Source organism: Pararge aegeria, chromosome 22 (assembly GCF_905163445.1).
Source record: "Pararge aegeria chromosome 22, ilParAegt1.1, whole genome shotgun sequence".
Lineage (NCBI taxonomy): Eukaryota > Metazoa > Arthropoda > Insecta > Lepidoptera > Nymphalidae > Pararge > Pararge aegeria.
In genome coordinates, this window is record NC_053201.1 from 5,884,833 (window position 1) to 5,901,801 (window position 16,969).

General features: G+C 36.2%; 2 protein-coding genes across 2 annotated transcripts; one reads left to right on the top strand and one right to left on the bottom strand.

The window, feature by feature from the left end:
* Positions 1-1,771: 1,771 nt before the first annotated feature.
* On the bottom strand, positions 1,772-5,211 carry LOC120633924. Its single transcript, XM_039904335.1, has 4 exons — positions 5,187-5,211; positions 4,100-4,161; positions 3,325-3,463; positions 1,772-1,824 (listed from the first exon to the last, which is right to left on the bottom strand). Exons 1-4 carry the CDS (start codon positions 5,209-5,211, stop codon positions 1,772-1,774), a joined length of 279 nt encoding a protein of 92 aa, XP_039760269.1.
* An 811-nt stretch (positions 5,212-6,022) lies between these two features.
* On the top strand, positions 6,023-8,244 carry LOC120633844. Its single transcript, XM_039904212.1, has 4 exons — positions 6,023-6,070; positions 6,259-6,341; positions 6,516-6,651; positions 7,532-8,244. The coding sequence occupies exons 1-4, from the start codon at positions 6,046-6,048 to the stop codon at positions 7,597-7,599; spliced, it is 312 nt and encodes a 103-aa protein (XP_039760146.1). The 5' UTR covers positions 6,023-6,045; the 3' UTR covers positions 7,600-8,244.
* The last annotated feature ends 8,725 nt before the right edge of the window (positions 8,245-16,969 follow it).

The following is a 16,969-nucleotide window of genomic DNA, read 5'->3' on the forward strand; positions in this document are numbered from 1 at the left end:
TTATGCATATTAAAAACTTAAAATATCACTTGAAAGTTCAAATATCTCTTCTAGGTAGAATCTGCGTTCCGAACCGGTGGTAGAGTCACTACAAACATACATACCTACTTGACGTTAAAAAAGTGCTTATAAAGTAGGCCTACTTGAAATAAATGAATTTGAATTTGAACGGTAGACAGATAGACACTTTTATTTCACCTTTTTTACCATCGAACCTCGAGGCACAGTAAGAATCTGCTTCGCTACGTCGATATACCATGGACGCGTACGAAGCGCTTTGCGTCTTCGTTTCTGATTCGCATCGCAAGTATCTGGAATGCCCTTCCAGATTTCATATGAATATTGAGACACTACACCACATTCCTGTGCATTTCAATCTCTTGGTTTTACTTGATCGCTATGGTCAAAAGTTTAAAGTCCTTGACCCTTAAAATCCACCTGTCCTGAACTTGACCTCGGAGGCTAATCAACGAAATCGCCAAGCGGCGAGCGGCGAGCGGGCGGGCTCCGATTTAATGCACCCGCTAATTACGACTTGTTCAAATTGTAGCTTTCTCACGGACCGCAGGGGCGGGTTCTCCCAATATGGTTTGCATAAAACATAGTTTAACAAAACACAATCTTATAGACTTAATTCGTAATATTTTTTTTTTATCAGTTCCGCTGTTAAGCTGTTAGGGTATGGCTGATATACTTAACCCATACCTAATCGTTATCTACGCAGCATCGTACCAGAACGTTAAAAAGCTTAACGGTACGTCTCTGTCAGTAGGGTAACTAGTCACGGACGAATTCATTCTATCCAAGTCGTTTAACCTGGACTTTAAGAGCATGAGAACTGTTCTTTTGAGAATTAATATCAAACCACCAATTGCTTTAAACTTACAAAAAAGGTGAAATTTCATTCCTATTGAAGATTTCTGCATGATTGACACAGCACGATGAACACAGCTTGGTCTTAAGTACTAGCAAGCGTTTGACACTGTATGAAGGTCGACATACTGCCTTTGTGTAAAATATGAATATGTAAGTTTCTCCATACTAAGTAGAAAAATAAATAAATGTAACTAAGTGTAAATGTAATGACACTGATTTTTGACAAAGTTTTAAAGGAATGTAAAAAATAAAAATATTTACTAAGTAACACCAAAACTATATTGGATAAGCTAAATTAACCATGGATTAATCACTGTTTAAGAAATCGGTGTAACCGTAAAAGGATTCACCCGAGACTTCGTACCTTACTGGCATCGCTATACTTTCTGCCCTAACCTGTTACCGGTCAACCTTCGGGCTATCTTCATCTCTATCACGCCCACACAACCTGCAATAACTCTATCTCGCTCACCGATCTCAGGTCAGACCAAGGTATTACCGTAATGGTACTTAAACACATATTTAAGTAAAGATACTTTTTGCGCAAAAAGTTATGTCTGTGTACGATCTTTCTTCGTCGTAAATAACTAATAGCTACCCGCGATGTTACCTGCTTGAGCATCATAGTCATCATAAATGTTCTTAAGACTATGTAAGTAGAAGAATGAATGGAAAAGTTGCGAACTATGTCTGTAAATTTTGGCATTATGTCATAAAATATGCCGTCCTCTATTATCCTCATCATCATAAACTGTTAAGAAATCGTTGCATTAAAAATATGATGATTGAATTAAATATTATATATAATAAACGTTTTTCATTGAGTACATTTATATACAGTACGTATCGGTCAGGTTTATATATAAAAACTATTTCATTTAACATTAATATTTATTTATTTATTTCTGTGCATCGGACATCCCGCCATATCTTCAACGTGCGTGAAAACTGAAAAAAATAATAATAGCTGCACAATTTTATAATAAAAAGGCTACATTAGGACAATACACAAGGGTCAGGGTCCTGGGCTCCATGCCGCTGGAACCCTGAAACATATCAGTTGTCTGTTTCACAATACCTGATCATATCATAAGAATGAGAAGGGTTTAGGCTCTAGCCCACTAGGATGGCCAAGGCGGGTTAGTAGACTTCACATGCCTTTGAGTGCATTATGCAGAACTCACAGGAAAGCTTTTCTCATCATGTTTTTCTTTATTGATACATAAATAAATAAATAAACTACGACAATACACATCAACATCTAACCCCAAAGTAAGCGTAACTTGTATTATGGGCACTAAGATGACAGATGAATATTTCTATGAATAATATACATAAATACTTAGAATGTACATATAAACACCCAAACAATGAAAAATATTCATGTTCATCACACCAACATTTTCCAGTTGTGGGATTCGAGCCCACGGCCTTTGACTTAGAAAGCAGGGTCGCTGTCCACTGCGCCGGCCGTCAAATATATTGGGTTGATGGCCAAATGACAACCGCCTATAAACAGAGCAACACATTGCAGGGCACGCACGCCCCACCAAGTGCCATCAAACTGCCCTGAAAGTGTCATGTGCCAGCACCAGCATCCACGCCATTCAGACCGGAACACTGCAATACTGCATGGCGTCAGAAAAAAGCAAGGCTGTATTACTTCCCCGGGCCAGCTCTATTTATTTATTTAATTTTTTTTATTTTATAATCATTCAGTTTATTTATTCTTTAAAATAATTGTTTTATAAATATAACCTAAAATAAACTATTTTAAACTAATTAAAATCTAAAACGTCCTCGAAACCACCGCAGCGAGGCACAGTTCCTAAGATGCTCGCTCTAGGATCACCGGTAGATATATATTTTGTTTCATATTTAATTTGTTATATTATTTTAAGTAAATATCAATTTTATATACTTATTATATTTGTATTGGTTTATATAGAATTAATTTGTCTTTAGTTACAAACATTGTTTTATATATCTTTATATATATATTTCTTGTGTGCGTGTGTATTTCACTGAACTCCTCCTAGACGGCTGGACCGATTTTGATGATTTTTTTTTTGTATGAGTTCAAGGGGATTCGAGGATGGTTAACATTCACAATTTGGTCCACTGGAAAATTATCCGCGGTACGCAGTTCGCCGGGACAAATAGTATTATGTATATTTACTTAAGTAATGATATATTTATTTTATGGGTTTATGTGCACCACCAACCCATTTTCTGTATTTGTTTTCTTCGCCATTGGTTGCCTGGAAGAAATCAAAGAAGAAGATGGAAGATAAGGCCGCCAAATTGTCTATGTTGTTTTGTTATGCTTTTCTTTTTTTTATGTACTTCTTGTGGTGTACAATAAAAATATATTTATTCATTCATTCATTCCGCGGGCCAGCTCTATTACAAAAAGCTCTACTGTTACGAAAAAAAGTCATGCCATACTTTGGTTAGTATCACAGGCAAACTCCATTAAGTCGCAAAGGTCCAAAAACGTCCGTATCTCGTCTCCCATTTTTCCACAAATCGGAATGGTGTCATGTATGCAGGTTTCCGCTAGGCTGCAGAATTGATCGATTTTGTTCTGAAATAATAAGTAGGTATAAATTAACATACAAATATGTATAGTAAAGGATAATTAAAGACAAACTGGCCAACTTATACAATAAGCTATTAAAAATACTTGGCTAGTCAAATTTTGTTTGTTAAGTACATTAATATTGTTCTTTCATTCTTTTCAAAATAATTAATAAAGAATTAGTTAGCTTTATTTCCTTTGGTATACTTTTGTATAGTTCGTTTCATAATTATATTACATTTTCTTTTAATTTTTTTCTTTTCGTTTTATATTGAACATCTTAATTTAACGTCCGTCGACTAGAATAGTTACTAAGCATGTTGTAGCTACCTATAAGTAGAATCAAATGTGTTTCGAATACCTTAGGCTGTTACGATATGTGTATTACATGTGATTCTGTTGGAGGTGCTTTGAATAAACAATATAAATACATTATTCTACTAGTCAAGCACTTTTATTTGATACCCATATAGTGGGAGATGTGTTAGGTATTGGTTTAAAACCGTCCTACCTTTAACAGGTTAGCCCGCGTTGACTTTATCATCCTTTACCATCAGGTGAGGTTGCAATCGAGGGCTAACTTGTAAAGAAAATAAAAAAAGCTTTGTCTAAGAAAGCCGCCCACATAGTAAAAGGTCTTACAGAAGGAGTCGATGCGTAGTCAGGAAGATGACCACAAGCGGGCAGGAGGGTCCATAACATATCTGAAATATAGCATTATGCTAATAATCATATTAAAGTATTAATTGTATAACGCAATCGTTCGAAATGTTTACGCGGTTGTAAATATTGCTGTATGTAGTGTTGCAATCGAAATGACTTTGCATAAATCAATTTTTAATCGCTTCAGCATATTTTGATATTGCTTAAACACTATTTTATTTTTTGGGGTTTAATATCTATGAACTTTATGACACTGTAAACTCTACGTGATTGTTACATTGTGGTACAATTTTTAAACGCTTTAGCATAAGTACTGCTACAAATACTTAATATTATTGTTACGGGATCTAAGGGAAGGGTCTATGAGTACGGTGTCAGTTAGGCCAATATAAGATTACGTTCCTTTTGTTAACGCATATGGAACAGTGGGGAATAGCAGTGGTTAGCGGTATGGTCACATAAGTGGGAGGTCTAGGATCAGGTGGGTGATCCGGAGGGGGTATTGTGGGATGTCGTATAGGAGGTTTGGTGGGAGGTCTGGTGTGGTGTCTTGTGGGGGGTCTGGTGGGGGGTCTGGTGGGGGGTCTGGTGGGGGGTCTGGTGGGGGGGTCTGGTGGGGGGGTCTGGTGGGGGTCTGGTGGGGGGTCTGGTGGGGGGGTCTGGTGGGAGGTGGAAGGCTTCAAGGAACATGGTTAGCTACCGCCCTATCGACAAATTTGTGAAGCCGCCAAGCGTTTTAGCGTTCCAATACGATGCTGTGTAGAAACCGATACGGTTTAAGGGTTTAATATTACTGCCCATAGAGGTAACCTAGCTACCGCCTTAGACTGCATTATCACTAACCACCAGATAGAATTGCAGGCTAAGTAAAAAAATTTAAAAAAACATGCGGGGCAGTATACCGAGCTTATGAAAAACGTTCAGTGGCGACGACGCGCGTGCCTTTTTTTTCTAACCCAAAAAGTGCTCAACGCGCTTAAAAGAGTTTACACGTCAAAAAAGAAAAAAAAATTGAATCTACACTATGTCTGGAAATAAGACGTGATTAAGACGTACGTATACTCACATTGAACGATGATGTTCCACCACATCCCGGTGTATTGATCTATTAAATGATAATATCCGATTCACTCATGTTGTGGTTTATTATGGCAATCCACGCAACGAGGGCTGAGCTGACGACAGGTGTTCTAAACATTTTTGTTTTATTTGCTATATATTTCAAACTTGCCAAATCCGCGGTTTTTACTGTTTTTAGCGCTTTTGTAATTAGCCATGAAGATTAGGTGTTTCAACCAATGTTTATTTTTAAATCCCGTGCCAATATTTTGTTCTGACATGGAAAGTATCCTTTATCTGTCTCGAGAATATAAACTATATCTAGTCATAAATTAGATGCAGTAAATCAGTAACACACAAACATAACATACAGATGAACTCGTACAGTAACAATATTACCAGTATAAGGAAGCAGTTACCTTCTTGAAAAATCTTTAACACATTGCTAAGCCACTAACTAATTATAAATTTAACATTGTTCATTTTATGTAAATCATTGAGCGCGAGGTAAACTAAGCAACTTGAAGAAAATCAAAAATGAGACCAGATTAAAAAATATTAAATAGAATTGTATAAACAATTTATTTTTATCGCGACTTTAGTTTAATTTAAACCGTTTTTGTTAATAAATGTGAAAGTAGGTTTAATGGTAATTATGAAAAGAAAAAACGTCAGTGTCAAAATATTTGATAGAGTTTCAAACCCCTGCCTGTGATCTGTCACCGGTCAACAGTTTTCGCCATAAGGCGTATGTTTTGTTATAATTTCCTGTTCTACAACCATAGTTACGTGTTTAGTGTAATCAAGTCTATCGTAATAACTAACTAGAACATATTTGGCAACTGATTAGATCGCTCGTGTAAGTTATGATACTTCACAAACTATATTCTAGTAAGTATTTTTTTATGAAGTTAGTTGTTTTTTTGTAGCTTTAGGTTTTTTACTGTGGTTAAAAAACCTAAAGCTTTTTCATTATAATTTATATTTTTAAATGCAAAATATTTTTATTTTTTTAATACAAATTAAATCTTTTTACAGTAAACTTTTTCTCAACTTACTTAAATACTGTTTTTTTTTAGGTTTCATAATTTTAGGTTTCACAACTCAAGTTTGGTCACACGTTGAAATAGAAGCTGAAGATTATTTCTTTCCCTTAGAGCCGGTAAGGTTTTTGTTTTTATTTTCAACTATACTAATAAAATAAAGCTGAAGAGTTGGTTTTGTTTGTTTGATAAGGTTATAGCTATAAAGCTTTATAGTTTGGCTAATATTATTTTATTAATAAATACTTTAAAAAAATATAAGTCAATTCAAAGATTGATACAATTTGTTTTAGGTTATCAACTTCTGCAAAATGGCTGACCAGTGCCAGCATGATTTCGTGCCAATTTGTGGGCAAGACTCTTTGGGTATCTCTAGAATGTTTAATGACAATTGTGATTTGTATGAATACAACTGTGATGAGAAAAAACGTAAGTATATCAGCATACATTTATTCAATTATTTAATTAATTACATATTGTACACATTTGCTATGTGTACAATATGTAATTAATTACAATTTTGTAAATACTTCACAAGTTATTTAGATGTATAATATTTATAGGTTATAGTTATTAGGTAGGTACATTTACATCGCAAAATACCTATGTGTAATTGTAAAACAAACCAATTGTTCATTGACTACTGAACTCGTATAAACTGTTTCAGTAGTCTGCCTTCCTCAATTATACGGGAAAAATTACACAACGAGCAAATAGTGAGACATTTTAACAAAAGGACATTATTAACTAGGTATAAAGTGCGATTCGATGGATTCCTTTCTTTCGGGTTGAGCTAAATGCATCGTACAAGGAAGGAACCGGTACGTTTTTAGCGAGAATGGGCCACCAGGGTTGAAAGGGATAAAAATTCTACATGATTTCGACTATTCTTTTGTACTTGTCGGGTCTTCGAAGGATGTACAGGGCGTCACGTAGAAGCTCAGAAGGTATCACAGCGTAGGGAGCTTCAAATACTGATTTTGTAAGAATTACAGAGCTGATTATCTTCTATGCCCATTAAATTATCCTGACTAACTGACAAACCGCCCAAAAGGGCTGAAAGTAATGAACGTGATGAAATCTGAAAGTTAAGGAGAATATTTTTTGAACATCGCAATCGGGAATTATTAGCGGAAGAAAGATTCTATAAAGGCTTTATCATTTATGTCCATGAAACTTGGCTTTTAGTAAGAAGCAGTTTTTGTTAATATGCACTTCTTATTATATTCATAGCGGTAGAATATTATAGTTTAACTTTCAATTATTCTTCACGCAAAATATATATTCAGATTTAAGTTTTTCTTTTCAGAATACCGTCACGTTAGAGTTGATGTATGTAAATATGAAGCAGCTGCCGTCGAGCGGATGGAAAACTAAAATAAAATATATGGTTCCGTGTTTCTAAAAGATTCTTGAACACGATCGTTTGAGCTTTAAATGTTGGGCAGACTTTGTACGGTTTTCTACGATATTGTAATAGTTTCCTTGACAGACTACGGCCACTGTGGTCAATCACTCAAGATTTTATAACTACGCGGGATATTATTAGCAGGATTAAAATTTTAATCAGTCATCTTAGTAACACAAGCTGTGTGTATTGTCGTAATATATTTATTTATTATAATATATAATACTACAGTTATACACATTTATTTTGCCAGATACCGGTATGGCTAAAGAAAAATAACGATTTGATTGACGCAACACGCGTGGCGTGTTATTCCAACTTTGTACTAAGGGCCTTATTAATAAACGTTACATGACATCGGAATAGTTTTGCAGTGTTTTGTCACACTTCAACTGACAGCAACTCTCAAATGTAAGAGCCTATTAACATATTGAATACCCTTTCCGACGTTACGCCACGTTTATTTTAAAGGCGTTAAAACTCTATTAGAACTTTTGGGAGATTTCAACATTCATATTTTGTGTACGATCGTAAGGATTTAGAATTTGACAACCCTATTAAATGTGTCAATGCATCATTCACAAAGTACAGTCTTTTTAAAATGTAACCTTGATTTAAAAATAACTTAGTTAAATGGAAAATATATGAGATTGTTTGATTACAAATCATTTGTAACTATACTTATTTAATTTGCTACACCTAAATACAACCTTACAATATTTACTTACGGTAAATACTTTACTACAACGTTCACTTTTAAGTAAAAACATGAAAGAATTTTTTTTCAACAAAAGGGTTCATAGCTTCGTAAGTTTAAAACATAAAAACGTTATATTAGAACGAAATTTTTGAATTTAATTATTTACTTTTCAGACGGAGTAGGTAGTTATTTTTTATTCCACTACAAGTAAGCCCTTTACTATCTCAGATGGTAGCGGTCTTATCTTTTAAAGCTATAACAGTAATTTTAAACCCATATTATGTTTTCTATGACCGTTATACCTTTTTCGTTAGAACGATGTTTTCCTAATGTCCTTTATTTATTGGCGTATTAATAATTAATTATTATAATTAATAATTCTTTTTTTATTTGAAAGTGCATACTATAAAACATATATTGTGGAATTTTAATGAAGATCTGATAAATATTGACGGAGATAAAGGACATTACTCTTTACCGATAACAGCAAGTAGCAAGGCATATGGCACAGCGATCGAATGTTCTATATCCTACTAATATTATAAATGCGAAAATTTGTAAGAATGGATGGATGGATGTTAGTAATGCTTTAACGAATGAACCGATTTGGCTAAAATTTGGCAGAGAAATACAATATAGTCTGGAATAGTTCATAGGCTTCTGTTTATCACGGAAAAGCAAACAGCTCAAACAGGATAGCGTCGCTTTTTTTCCGTATTTGTCTTTCAATCGTGGTTTTTTGGATAGGTATAGTTTAGGACCTAAAAAATGACAAAGGCTTCTTTTCTGTCTGTATGTCTTAGCGAAAAACTGAAAACTACCGAACGGATTTTCATACGGTTTTCACTCTTGGTTTTTTAAAGATAATAACCGATTTGATGCAGACGAAGTTGCGCGGGTCAGCTAGTTATAAATAAAAATATTCATCGATCATCTCAGTACGTACTTTGGGACTACTGTTGTAGTCCTTCGACATAAAGATGTAAATCATTTTGAATATATACATTGATTTTAAATTCAACGCAAATATAAATTACAAGATATTATTAAAGTCGATGCTAGTTGTAAATAGCCTAAGATAACATTAATAGGAATGCGTAATGCAATATCTAGATGAATATTATAATTGCTTCATGTATTTAGATGCCGTTTCGATAATATATTATGATACTGGTATGCTTATTGTATCTATTAATAAAGTATTAGAAATCGTTTTATTACGTCATATGATACAGGTGTCTAATACCCGATGTTGATCATCAATTTAATCCAGAATTTACAGGTAGATTGAATTTAGTGGTTCCTTATCTATCCATTAACCAGATCATTCATTCATTATGACGGCCGACTGGCGCAGTGGGCAGCGACCCTGCTTTCAGAGTCCAAGGCCGTGGGTTCGATTCCCACATAAGTGTTTTTCAGTGTCTGGGTGTTTATATGTATTTTCTAAGTATTTATTTATATATAATTCCTAAAAATATTCATCAGTCATCTTAGTACCCATAACACAAGCTACGCTTACTTTGGGGCTAGGTGGAGATGTGTGTATTGTCGTAGTATATTTATTTATTTATTTTTATTTATTTATTATCATCATTCATCTTGACTGCCGATTGGCGCAGTGGGCAGCGACCCTGCTTTCTGCGTCAAAGGCCGTGGGTTCGATTCCCACAACTGGAAAATGTTTGTGTGATGAGCATGAATGTTTTTCAGTGTCTGGGTGTTTATATGTATAATATAAGTATTTATGTATTATATTCATAAAAATATTCAGCTATCTTTGTATCCATAACACAAGCTACGCTTACTTTGGGGATAGATGGTGATGTGTGTAGTGTCGTAGTACATTTATTATTATTAGCGGTGATAGCCTAGTGGGTAAGGCTTCGGCTTTACTTTCGTGGAGACCGAGTTCGAGCCCCGGCACTGGGATCAACCCAGTCATCAGGCCAATTTATTAGCGGTGATAGCCACAAGGCTAAAACTCAATCCACACCAACACCACTGTAACCACAAGGTTAGGACTTCATATTCCTAACCTTGTGGTTATGGTGAGAGATCGAAGGGTTTGCGTATCTCCAGCACGCAACTACAGGTTTTCGATGAATTCGTTTTCATTTTAAGTAATTGCTTGCTTGACCAGTGAAGGAGGAAACATGCCTGAGAGTCCAAATTCAAATGAACGCACTTTGAATTTGGAATTTAAAGTCGAACCGCAGAATTCCAGTTTAAAGTTGGTAGTTTAATGAAAAAGAAGATTTTTTTTAATGTAAATGTCCTAACCACAAGGTTAGGACTTCAGATTCCCTTTCGAAAGGATTGAGATTTGATCTCCAGCAGCAGATCAGGTTTTGATTTTGAGTAATTGAATATCACTTGCATGAACAGTGAAGGAGAACATCCTGAGAGTCCAAATTCAAATTAATGCAATTCGTATTTGGAATTCTAAATCGAACCGCAGAATTCCAGTTCCAAGTTGCTAGTTTAATGAAACAGAATTTTTAAATGTCATCAGATTATAGATGGACTAATTAATGCCAAGAATATTATTTAATCGAATTAAAAATTTGTTTGAATTTAGAAGAGCAGTTACTCTTCCGTGTAATAAGGGCATGGGACTCCATTCAAAATGAGAAGATTTTAGGCTGTAGTCCATCACGCTGGCTAAGTGTGAATTGGTAGACCTCAATCGCCTTTGAGAACGCTATGAAAAACTCTCAGGCATGCCGGTTTCCTCACGATGTATTCCTTCACCGTTAAAGCAAGTGATATTCACAATTAAATTATGCTAATTACTAACTAATTTAGGAATACTAAGTCCGTGAATACAATTTGCAAACAGAAGCAAGCATAAATCAATGCTAGCCATGTGCTTGTTTGCGCAAACACGTGGAAGTCAAACACGCAGTTCTCTGCGTAGGTAGTTACGCTATACAGGGTGCTCATTTGGAATGGGTCAGTAAATGCTGCTAAATTTTGTGAGCATTTTTGACGAGTGGTGTGCGTTTTGGTTTATAGGGGATTTTGAAATTTATTATTTCTGAATTTTCTCTGGTCTGGTCTAGTGGATAAGCGATAAAGATCTTTCACTAAACGACATAGCGTTCCCGATTGATGTTGGGTACATACCTCTAACAGGTTAGCTCGCTCCATATTTATTTAGTTATTTTATCTTTAGACTGCATCATCACTTACCGTTAGGTGAGATGGCAGTCAAAGGCATTGTATTTGTATATAAAAAAGAATCATTTTCAAACAGGCATATTGTTTTTATTGGTTACTAGCGGGTGCCCGCAATTTTCTTTGCATAGAATGTCTTCTGAATATCTTCTGAGATAAAGATATTTTCCGCGGCTCCTACGCTCGTCTCCAGAAGCTAGCAGCAACCTTGAAAAAGAGAGATATTTTCCTAATTTCAAGGCACCATTTTTACGATTATTTATTGAATCGTTTCATAATTTTTCAAAAGTAGATGAAACTATGGAAATTACTTTGAAAATACAATTTATTGGATTAAGTGGAAGCTGCAGTTAGTTCATGGCACTTTAAATTAAGTCACCACATTGCTCGTAATTCATATATACAGACAAAAGGCAAAACCGGTACATCAAATGGTATTTTGAAAAAACGGAACCGATAAAAACACTATAGATAAAACATCCTGTATACGTGACGTCACTGCAACAACTGTTAGGAGTTCCTTGAAGTATTTGCTTAGGATACATTGCCTTATTTACTTCACTTCTTGTCTTGTCAAATATTGTTTACGAAAAGAGTAAGTGTAACTACCGAGCTGGCTGGCTTCTTCTCAGTAAAATAAGCATTTCGAACGGAGGGTAGACTCACTACTAACAGATTGACTAAATTTAGCGTCGCCTGACGTCCTCCCGGAAAGCGTCACACTTCCTGGCGTTGACGTGCCACCGTTCGGGATGAATTAGGTATCGAAAAAAACGTACGAAAAATTTACAAAATTATAAGTTTTATAAACAAAATGTACTACCAAGATTAAAGAGATATCACGGGTTATTGATCATCCATCTTGTTTCACCAATATACAGTCGAGTTTTAGACACTGTCAAGGACTAGAATTTTTTTACAAAATGGGCAAGAATTTGCTTTGGGTTTTTCTATTAAGAAATCTGCATTAATATCGTGCTGTTGTCCACTACCGTGTCGAATTAAGCAAGTTAAGTTAATCACTATCACGATGTTATGATAACCGTAAATGATCACCAACCCACATCTGGGAAGCTTGTTGGGTCCAATCCGTGATTTATAACCTCCTATGACACAAGAGTCCCTTGCCCAGCTGTGGGACATCAAAACGTTGATCATGTTTTTTTTATCCCACTACAAATTTGCAGGTATGTTATCCTGGTTTTCTTAAATATAGTTCAACGGGTACAGACCACGATAATATTTTTGGATTTATCGATATTTCGACCCAGTTGTATGGATCGTGGTCACGACGGGACTGCGCTGGTACGTGATGTCACGGGCAGAATCTGACTACTTTCGTGTTCTTTCATGAACTGTTCGACACACTACACTGACAACGTCACTTTGAAATTGAGAAGCTGTATGCTTTCTTTGTTTGCAGACAAATACCGTATAAATACCGTATGACCGTCCTCACGATTGAAGTCCTGGTTTTGACATCCTGGTTTTGACATATCAACTCAAGAGCGACTATGAACTTTAAGTCCGTAGTAGTAAGGTTCTTTGTAACATAATAGATAGATGTAGATTGCATAGCTGGCAACTAGCAGCAGGCAGTAACTTGCAACCCTGTCTTCATATACATTATAACGGTCAGATACTATTACAAGGTAACAATACTCAATTAATAACTTGGCAGATTCTCATTCTGATGGCAGCCACACATTCGCAGGCTATCGTATATCGGCAATCGATATTCCTGTCTTTAAACTAGCAGTTTTATAAGCGGTGTTAGCCTAGTGGTCAGAACCTCAGCTACACTTTCGGGAGGCCGAGTTCGAACCCCGCCGCACTTGGAACTTTTCTAAGTTACGTGTGTTTTACTTTTAAGCAATTAAATATCACTTGCTTAAACGGTGAAGGAAGGCGTGTGAAGTCCACCAATCCGCATTTAGCCATCGTGGTGGATACCGACCTAAACCTAAACCCTTTTCATTGAGGGAGGAGACCCGTGCTCTGCAGTGGGTCAGTAATGGGTTGATATATTGAAGAAAGCTGTTTGGTTGGCTTTTAAAACTCTAAAGAAGCTAATGATATCATTAAGTGCCATCTTCAAATTGGAAGTTCTGAGGTCAGCCGTTGAACGTACGACGAAATGCCATCGTTCCGCCATCGAGCCATCAGGGAAAAGAACTAGGCACTTTGGACGGCCGATTGGCGCAGAGGGCAGCGACCGTGCTTTCTGAGTCGAAGGGCGTGGGTTGGAATCCCAAAACTGGAAAATGTTGTGTGATGAACATGAACGTTTTTCAGTGTCTGGCTGTTTATCTGTATATTATAAGTGTTTATGCATACAATTACATTCAAAATACATATTGGATAGAAGCAGTCGTAACTTTGCGGAATTCCATGATACACTATGAAAATTAATCTTAATTTGCTATACTCCGCGGAAGGCCGGAGAATCATTACAATGTGTTCTATAATTTCATCAATCTTTATACTCAATAGAAACAGATCTTCGGCGGCGTACTCTCTACGCACGATTCACAGTTGCAGTTCCTCAGGAGATGTTAAATTTGCAATGAATAATTGTTAAGTTTAAGTTTGAATCCAGCAAATTAAGCTTAGTGGGTATTGATGTTGAATACAAATACGTCGAAATAATATCTTCACAAACATTATATGTTTATTGTTTATGGCTATATTTCGATGTAACACATTTTTCTATCTCAGGTATGCTGATTATTTAGGATAGCGTTGGTTTTCCTTAGCGTTCCGAGTTTCTCCCGACAGAATGTTAAATCCAATATGGCGGATAAATATACGAAAAAAAAATCTTTATAATTTGTTCATTGGAAACGTAACAGTAACACGTGCGAGTGTTTGCGCTCACATCTCCGATACCATTTTCAGTTGTATTTCTACTTATGCCGTTCAAACAATTTAGTTTATACAGAGTGTTCTACATTTATCTACTCTTTACATGGTTTTTATGTTACTTACCCGCAGCCTATTAATGGTTTACTGCTACGCACAAGACACCTCTGTCATAGGAGAGACGGTTTTATAGCTTAAACCCAACACGCTGCGCCGATACGGGTTTGTGGGCTTTAGCGTCTATTGGCACAAGTTCGCTTTATTAAAAACAAAACGACTCCGTGATGGTGGTATGGTACCATAAATAATCTCATTCCACAAATAAGTGAGTTTAAAACACAGTAAAGCATTTGCTGGTCTCTTTCAACTCACTTATTGTTCATTTTGATGGTGGCGGTGTGATGGGAGGCTTTGTCTAACGTTACTTTGGTCTAGTGGGAGGCTTCTTACCACTACGTCAGGGTTGTAGTTATAAGCTATGTTTTGATTATATTGGAAAGTGTTTTTGCACCTACATTCCATATATTTTTTTTCTTTCTTAGATTTTGAAGTAAAACTTCTACAGGCACGACTAGGGAGTAACTCAGATTTTTTTTTGACGGAAGTAACGCTTACGTCAGACGTCTGTGTAGTGTCCGCTATTTAAAAATAATAATTTGGATTGGTCGTAAGTATCTGTCATATACTCCACGCTTCTTGACTTATACGCCAGCTAGTGGCAAATATCACAATGAATTTGGATTATTTATTTCCAATATTTTCAAACGGTTCAATTGTGAATGATTTCAACAGTTTTAAAAAAATTATTTTAAATTGCAGTTTTTTGAAAATCTCTAAATACTTGTTTATTATTACTTTTGTAATAAATATATTGTTAGTAAATTTTCTGACGATTGCGACATTTTATAATATTCAATGACAAGGTTATATTGACATGTGCTGATCTAACCTTTAATTTTCTACTCTCAATCATTCTTTTTAACATATGAAAATATTTATAAAATGTGCAAGTGATATTAATGCACACACTTTTTTTTTTCTTAGATTAGTCTTTCCTAGTTTTTAATTTCATCACTCTGTACACAGGGCATAGAGTATAGACAGATGCTGGTCGCACCCGCCGGATCTATTACCGTGTACGTGATAATGCGGCTAGACGAAACGCCGAAATTTGTCTAAGTCGCGGGGTGACACCGCTCTTTACAATACCCTGTTAAATGGTATGGTAAAAATCCAGTTAGCGGTGTCGTAGTGAATTATTGCCGCTCTATTTTAGGTTAATGCGATAGGCAGTGGGATTTTCTGTACTTTATGCTGTTTAGTTGTAGAGGCCTTTCGGTAGGCGAGGTGTACAAACTACAAAATGCTGCCTTATGTCCATCAACATTAGGCGTAGGTGATAAGCCTACCAGCAGCCACGCCTTGCAGACCCGAAAACAATGATGTTTGGCGACAAAAATAGGCATGGTAGTAGATATTTTCCGGACAAGTCTGCCACAAAGAATCATCATCATCATCATCATCATATCAACCGATAGTCGTCCACTGCTGGACATAGGTTTTTTGTAGGCAGTTCCAAATTCCACGGTTCTGTGCCGCTTGGATCCAGTCGTCTGTCCACCTCGTTGGGGGTCGACCAACGCTGCGCTTAGCAGTTCGGGGCTGCCATTCCAGCACTTTGGGACCCCATCGTCCATCCTTTCTCCGAACTATGTGCCCGGCCCATTGCCACTTCAGCTTTGCGACGCGTTGAGCTATGTCGGTAACTCTGGTCCTTTCACGAATATCTTCATTTCTAATTTGATCGCGTAGAGATACTCCGAGCATAGCTCTCTCCATCGCCCGCTGAGCTCTGAGCTTTCTTGCAACAAATAATACTTCTACTAAAATACTAGTTACTAACCTGTAAAGACATATGTGCTGTCAAGTAATATAAAGTTCGATTCGATTAGGGTTTGGGTTTAATATAAACTGCCATACCCCTTACAGGTTAGACTGTTACCATTTTAGACTGCATCATCACTACACACACACCATCTAAAAATGCAGACAAGGCCTAGTTTCTAGTCTAACAATAATAAAAAAAGAGTGGAAATCCTTAAAAAATCCTATGTGTGTTCAGTAATAGATTTTTGACGGCCGATTGGCGCAGTGGGCAGTGACCCTGCTTTCTGAGTCCAAGGCCGTGGGTTCGATTCCCACTACTGGACAATATTTGTGTGATGAACATGAATGTTTTCCAGTGTCTGGCTGTTTTTCTATATATTATAAGTGTATATTATTCATAAAAATATTCATCAGTCATCTTAGTACCCATAACACAAGCTACGCTTACTTTGGGACTCGATGGCGATGTGTGTATTGTCGTAGTATATTTATAAAAAAAAAAATAGGTTGCAATGATGATGATGTTGATATAAATAGTGTTTTAACTTTCATCATCAAAGCAAAGCAAGCTTTAGTTCCTAGTACTGTGTTTTTTATTTAAAAAAAAACCAAAGGCGAAGTGGCCGCTTCTCCATCAATATTGACACGACAGCATGGTGAGGTTACGTCAAAATTGTAACACACAGTAGCGAGAAAAATAAGGTAGACAT